Below are 8,257 nucleotides of genomic sequence, written 5' to 3' on the forward strand. Positions count from 1 at the left end.
ACGGAACAGTACGTTGTATGATCCAATGTACATGAAGGTATGTTTCTTCAAACTTTACCTCATCAATATTTAATGTTGTGAATATATTTTTAAAACTGAAATATAGGCGTAACAAATTTTTTACTTTGTTACAGTATTTTTTATTTGTATAATACTTGAAAACAAATGCTTATGGAGACATCACTTGATTGCTTGTCGTTCAGTAAGTAAGGTTTGTCTTTATATTTACTGTCTCGTAGTTTCTCTCATCGAATTTATTTCGAGAAACTTTCAAAATTTTCTTGAAAATGTGAGTGATTAAACTATCCGGCCCATAGTATCCATTGTACTACACACTACCCTTATATATGCCAATATTATTATTATTATTACATTATGTTTTTATCACATTTAATAACATCATACAATGATATACAATCAACATTTTCGTATATTATTTTTTTTTTTTTTTTTATAAAATAGATTGCTGATTTAATATATTTGGTATTAATCCAGCCTTGATACAAATTGTTTAGAATTATTTGTAAAAAAAATATTGTGGTTCATTAGTCGTCCGATACTGATTAATTAACTATACGTTAAATTTAATAAATAGCAATTTTTTGGAATCCAAATAATAATAAAAATATTTTATAAAAATGTAATCATATTCATTATTTGTCACCCTAAGCACCGCAAGTTTTAGTATGTTTAAAAAAATATTTCGAAATATTTTGCAAAGAACACACTCTCCAAGTTTCATGTCTCTACGATCAGCGGTTTTGGCTGTGCAATGATCCGCCAGTCAGCCATTCAGGACAAAGAATATGATTAAATGATTTAATTATTTTACTATAAAAATATTAGAAAAAATAAACTAAATACATTTAACAATCATCGCGATGAACTTTCGTTCTGGACTACTACGTGTTGCTTTTTCATTAATTTCATACAAAATTCTCTGAGGATTCTTATAACCAAGAATTGAATAAATAATCATTTTAAAAAATCAACTTGGCGTAGAAGTAACCCTCATGGTCACATGGCCAAAGCCATCATAAGATTGTGAGAGAGAAATGCTCAATTTTTGTGTTGGTCCTTTTTTTCTATAATTCAGGGCAGGGGGCATAAAAAACATACAGAAAAATCCCTGGATCCAAAATAATTCATTCCACTTCAGCTTTTGTTTCCCATTTTTCGAAGAGATTTTCATCAAAAACTTAAGGGTAAAAAAGTATTTACAAAATATCTAGTTTATTTATCTGTGAGATAAATTTTGCAATATGCGTCCAATCAATTTCCAAATTAAACGTTATATGAAATATAATTTCTATATCTTAATCAGGTTATCAAATATTGTACCGTTAAACATTGCCGCTGGGGATGGTACTTCACTTGGTGTCATGCCTTCAAATTGGAATGCTACAATAATATATGATGATACAGCACCTAATAGCTGCAACAATGTTGTTAAATTGACACCAAATAAACCTGAAGCAGTGAATTTTAAATTTTGTTGCTGAATTTGTGCAGCCATACGAATTAGTTCAGTAGTTGTTTGTTCATTCAGACCATCTTCTAATAAAATCTTATGGGCAATAATTCCTGCATCATTGGCTGCATTCATTGTAAAGTCACACAGACTGGTCAACAAAACGACCAAAATCTAAAACAAATAATTTTATCGTTGGTTATAATACTAACCGATTTTGATGTTTTTGGTTCCTTTGAAATGTAATTTGACCGAGAGTATTCTTAACTTTGTTTCCAGCAAATTTACTTAGGAGTTTGAAGATAATCGCCTCTTTTTAGTTGTTATCGGGTACGTTACCCCAATGCCATAAAATAATTGAAAAAGTGATAGGAAGTTTGCAACAGTCGGATGGGTTGTTTGTGCCAATTACACTTGATTGTTCAAATCTTTCGTCAGTTACAAACTACCTGCCTTATTTTCTGCATGTGGTATCAGTACCTACCACTACAATAGAATAGGGTGAGCGTTAAGCAACCCCTTGAAAACTGAATTTGGCATTTAAGGAACACACTATGGTATTGAAGGATATGCGCAAAGATTTTTTATATATTATTCGTTAAGCTTTCAATTATAAAAAAACGGATATCTTTCAATTTGAAACTTGGGAGCGCAATATTTCGAGCCTCCAGAAAAAAAGCTCTAGGGTACCTTTTTTAAGTATGACTCTGCCCATCAGGACATAAAGTTTCTACTTTACTAAACTTACACAAAGTTTCTACTTTGATGTAATCAGTAAGTTTTTGGGGGTGGGTCTGTGGACTTTGACAGTTTGTACAAAATCCAAATAAACAATCGATAAAAATTACTTACCAATGAATAAAATGTCCAACACACCATTACAGCAATTACAAGATCCGAATCAAAATTGGTATTTAAAGTTTTTTGTAAACCAATGCCAAATACTACTCCACAATAAACACTTTGTGTCATCATTACAAAGACTTCAAAACATAAAATTACAATAAGGGCACCAAAAAATTTATTCATTTCAATACATGATTGGTATAATTTTTCATGTATTCGACTTAGTTCTCTTACTAAAAAAAAAACAAGAACACTTGATTAAATTATTAAATTGATAGTAGGTACCATAAGTACAAGTTTCTTCTCTTTCTAAAGCCGGGGCAATTGTAATTTTGCTGGTAAAAATTTTGATAATAATTTTGATTTTCTTGTATTGAAAGATTGGTGACTTTTTGAAAGAAATTCTGTCAATCGTTATTCGTATTTTTATAAAAAGGTATAGTTCAAAATTTTGGATATATTTTCCATATTTTTCTGAAGAAAATATTCAACAGTCCTTATTGATTCGTCACTGTTCTTAAAAGTTGAAGATCTTACGAATCAAAGAAGGACTTATTATTTTATCGTAAAAAATCTTACCCCACACTTTTTTACGATATAATGATTTTTTTAGCTTTAAAGAAATTGTTTTCTACCTTTTAGTTCAGCAAATTACGAGAGCGTGTTTTTTATTTTTTTTTTAAACTATGTATAAATTTGTGTTTTTTAGTGTCTTCGATTATTATTTATTTATAAAAAATTCAGTATAAATATGGTGGGAGCGCAAATAAATGTATATATTTTCAGATATGGAAATCGTTATTTGTGAAAATCGTCATCAAGATAATTAAATAAACTTATCAAATTATTGGATTTTCATCGGTGTTTGATAATTATGCTAAATTTCCAGTTAATTCAAGTTATTGAAAGGGGTCAAAATCATGTTAAAAGTTTTTCTTACATACTAACTTACTAACATACTAACATACTAACACACGCATGATGCTAATAAATGCGAAGCAAATAAATTCCAGCGAAAGAAACAGGCAATGGTAAATAATTTGTTTACAAACCTGTTGGAGGTTTTTTCATTTTATCTGTTCCATTATTATCTGTTACAGTTGATGGTTTGACATCTCTACCACATTTAATATCCACAATCGTTTGTACATCATAATACTGATCTTTTGCCGCCAACGGTAACAATAGATTAACACATTTAAATTTCTCTCGTAACAATGCCAAACAAATAAACAACTGCGTTGCATGCAATGTTAATTTATACAACATTATCGAATCACATAAATAATATCGTGCAATTCGAATGCCAAATGATGTTATCCAAACGGTCATATCAAATAAGACAAATACCAGTGCGAAAATATTAAATGTTATTAACAATACAACCGACATTACTCGCATAATCTTATTATGGTGTCTGCAATTTATTTGCATTGCATCTGTTGTCTCGAGAATCGTCTCAACTACCTTAACCAAACTACTTTTCGTGAATAATGGTAGAATACTTTGAAAAAATATACCCAAAGTTAAACTTAAATGAAATAAAACATTTAATAAAATCATCATAGGTAATTGATAACCATAAGCGTGTAAAATTTTTCCACCTAAACTCCAAAACGATGTGCATAACATTATAATTGCAATGAGAGAGAACATTGTAAAATTTTTGGCGAAATTTTAATTCAGTTGGTATTTGTGTAATTTCATCGAATTTAAAATGCAGTGTACCGGTTATTTTTGCTAAAATAATTATTGGTTTTAAAGCATGAATCAGATCTGTTGATGCTGCTGCCATTGTTTTGTGTAGTTTATCTAAAAAAAAATAATTTTATTTTGCTAAATTAATGCATCAAATAAAAATTATTTTCAAAATATTGTACTAAAAACCGAAAAAATTTAAATCACTAGCTTCAAGGGACCAAAATTAAAATTTTTAGTTAGAAAATTATTTTTAATTAGTTCACATAATAGGCCGAAAAGTCTGTAATGTGGTGAACCATTATACAAAAATTCTTGTTTTTACGTGTTCCTTTGACCACCAGGAACATTCATCACTACTACCTTCTTTATTACTAAGAAAAATAAGAAAATATGAGTAGTTTTCCTACAAAGCACTCCAAATACTATTAGTGAAAAATGGTCAAGTTTTCTACATTTCACGTCGGAAAATTTCTCTCGTGGATTTTCAGGGTCGCAGGTCGTGAATCCCAGGTCAAAAGCCAACTGAAGGTGGTTGCAATTCCAATAAAACTACCCCTAGAATGACAGTAATAAAAAAAATTTTCATTCAAAATTTTACCTAGGAAATTGACTTTTAAGGGATTTTGTCTCCCAAAAATTCAAAAGTCCAATATGATATGCGTACAAATTTTGAATTAAATGTTGTGAAAAATTGAAAAGCTTGCAGGAAGGAAATGATATACCTATTCAAGAACCCTGTGTGCATTAAATTAATTATATAGAATAATATATTCAATTTCCTTATCGACCGACGCTTATCTTTCTTCCGGTCTTAATTTTATATAGAAATAGGTAGAAAAAAATGAAATTTTAAAAAATTTATTTGTTTACTGAATTTTGTATGCAAATTTAAACGTCAAAGTCTTTCGATTATTACTTATGATTTTACTATAGAGATAGGTAATTTTAGACAATTGAAAAAAAATCATCATTTACTGAAAGAAAATATTTGTTTTTATACAGAAAAAATACTAAAATTGTTTTTTCTATTGAAATGCTAAATTTTTATTATTATAGTGATAAATTTAAAAGCATATTACTTACCTTCTTGTTAAATAAAACAACTATTCCAAAAAAAAAATAAACACTATAAACTATAAACTTTCGATTCAAGCACTAAGGTAGAAAAGCTTTTAATATAGGAACACGACGCTTTTCAATGTCATTTCACAAGTATTTATAAGTATATAATTAATTTTTTAACCACATTAAAATAAAAAATTACATTCATATCTCGATATTAATTTACTATAAGTAATTAGTGGCAAGTAAATAAGGTAAAATCATATATAGGTGCATGAATATCTAGAATCTAGAACAAGTCGACAATGTTTTTTTGTTGTTTTTGTTGTTGTTCATTTTAAATATTGAGTGGCACTATTACGTGTTATATTTAATTATTGTCGAATGTAATTAATTTGTTTTAATTAAGCTTGGGAATTTTTGTCATATTTTGTCATGTCAAAACCGTCACGAACTTGTCTCAGCTGGATATCCGTTCTACATTTCTCACACTAGTCATCACATATATAAAGCCTTCTTCACACTTTCACGAAGTAGCACAAAGTCGAGTGACGAACGAGCATGTGGAAGGGATAAGGTGATACTTGTTATGTCTCGACTATCTCACAATAGTTGATGCTTTCAAAACCATATGAATTCACGAGACGGGATATAAGAAATTCAACTGGGGTGAAGGTCCTATACGTAGCTGTGAATTTATAAAATGGACAACTGTTAAAAATAAAGCTATTCAAGTGAAATTTACAAAACTTATTAAATCCCCGGCTATTTTTCGCGAACGGAACCTTAAACTTTACATTTCAACACTCTCCGTTAAATTACCTTTCAAACGAAACCAAAACAGCTAAAATCAGTTAATACGTTTACACACACACACACTCACACATATAGCGGTTAAACTTATAACACCCCCTTTTTTTTTAGTTCGGAGCCATCCCCTTTAAAAACAATTCTCGTCAGTTACAACGAATTTGGACACTCCCATTTCACAAGTGATATCAAATTTTAATCGAACTCACAGGTATAAATTATTGTCGATAAAGGAACTTTTCAAACTCACCAAATAATTTGTTGTGAACTGTTTGCTATGATACTTATAAAGCGTTACTATTATTTTGGTAATGTAAACTTTGTTAAGAATGTTTGTAATGTATTATATGAATAAATTTAACCACTGACGACGATTACGGTGCAATCAAGTATCGATAATTAACGAGAGATTGTATATTTTATAATTTTATTTGTTTATATCTTATTAATTATAACTCTAGCAAGTTTTTTTCTGTCCTACCCTTATCTTCCTTATTTCTTCATCAAATTCCATGAATTGTCCCTCATTTTCCAGCTTATTATGTTTAGTTTGACGAAAAATATACTCACGCTCTAAAAATATCTGCGTAAACAAATAATTATTAATTATAATTTAAACGAAAAAATATCATAAATTTAAATAATAAGTGTATGGGGCAAACATGTCAGTCTTTACACATACTCTCCTAATACTTTAGACAGTTAATTACCCTTTTTAACACATGTTCTCCTAATATTAATTTAAGAACTTTTGATTTTTTTCACCACTTACTTTTCTACGAAATTTGTTGTTTGGTGTTTTTAGCCACGGGTACAGGGTAACCACTAGTTATGGTAACAACGGGAGCGGAATTCCACGCGGGTCGAGCTAGTACAGTTTTATTACGAACTTCGTAGAATTCATTTCAATCTATAAATAGCTTTCCACCCTGTAAAGCTCTATAAATTTACATACGTATTACTTTTATACAATGCAATTTCCTCTACTTTGATTCTTATTTCAATAATTATAAGAAAGTGATTAAAGAAATTTATCCAAATTTAACATTTTAGTCACGAAATGTTGTAAAACATGCGTGCATGCGTAATGCCTGCATCCGAGTCACCTTGAATGTGCTTATGTAAATTTTCAATATAATAAAAATAACTCGTGGCAAATATAATAAATTTATTCAGCTCCAAATGAAGGCGCCAGTTTGATTTATTATTTTATGATTTTTAGTTATTTTTGTAGGTGTTTGTTTGGTAGTATAGGTTTTGATGTTTGATAATAATACTTTAACGGAAATATTGATTGATATTGATAATACTTGAATATGCTTTTTCAAAATTTAAAACTTTCAAATAAACAAATAGGTCCTTCTTCAAAGTTGAAAACAAGTGAAATTTACAAAATTTAAACAACCCCCGACAAATTTTTCGGGTACGGAAAAACAGATGAACCGACTTTTCTTTTTTTTTTATAAAAGTTAACTTTTTAACCGACTTCAAACAAAAAAGGAGGAGGTTATCAATTCGTCTATATTTTTTAATGTTTGTTACCTAAGCACTTTCGACTAGGTGAACCGATTTTGATGATTCTTTATCTATTTGATATCTGGTGCTTTCCGTGCGGTCTCATTTCATTTCTGACAGTCCAGTTCTGACAACGGCATCTATGAGTAAACCATAAAAGTCTTAAATTTGCATTAAGTATGCACGACAAGAGAACGAATAACTCAATATCACGCCAACCGATTTCGATGATTCTTTTTTTAGTGACAAATTAGTTAGTGAAATTCAGATTCACTAAAAATCACAAAATAAATAAAAACTTTTCCAAAACAAATAAATATGCACTAAAAAGTAAAAAAAATAAAGATAATATAATGTAGTTAAAATTATTGTTATTTTTGGAGTCGGTGTCAGCCAAGCTAATGTAGCAAACTGTTCTGTTATAGTTATTTCCTTGGCTGACAACGACTCCAAAAATAAAAATAATTTTAACTACATTATATTATCGTTATTTTTTACTTTTTAGTGCATATTAATTGGTTTCGGAAAAGTTTTTCTTTTGTAGTCGGTTTTCTTTTTGTTAAAAGTTTTTATTTATTTTACAAGTATGCTCTTACCAAGGTTTTAAGAAAATCTGCTCTGCCGATTGAAGATATCTACACATCTTTTCTACTTTTAATTGTGTATGAAACCGTCGAACTTGAAACAAACCTAAAAACATTTTCGATAAAATTATTTTTAAAAAATCGGTTCATCCGTGTAAAAGCTACGATGCCATAGGCGGACACACAGATACACAAATACACAAGCACATTAAACTTATAACACTCTTCTTTAGTAGTCGAGGATTAGTAGTTGTATATCTAAATTTTC

General features: G+C 29.3%; 1 protein-coding gene across 1 annotated transcript; it reads right to left on the reverse strand.

Annotated features, from left to right (window-relative positions):
• Positions 1–1,309: 1,309 nt before the first annotated feature.
• On the reverse strand, positions 1,310–3,709 carry LOC123294560. Its single transcript, XM_044875634.1, has 3 exons — positions 3,370–3,709; positions 2,324–2,454; positions 1,310–1,645 (listed from the first exon to the last, which is right to left on the reverse strand). Exons 1-3 carry the CDS (start codon positions 3,707–3,709, stop codon positions 1,310–1,312), a joined length of 807 nt encoding a protein of 268 aa, XP_044731569.1.
• Between the last annotated feature and the right edge of the window lie 4,548 nt (positions 3,710–8,257).

Source organism: Chrysoperla carnea, chromosome 1 (assembly GCF_905475395.1).
Source record: "Chrysoperla carnea chromosome 1, inChrCarn1.1, whole genome shotgun sequence".
NCBI classification, from domain to species: domain Eukaryota; kingdom Metazoa; phylum Arthropoda; class Insecta; order Neuroptera; family Chrysopidae; genus Chrysoperla; species Chrysoperla carnea.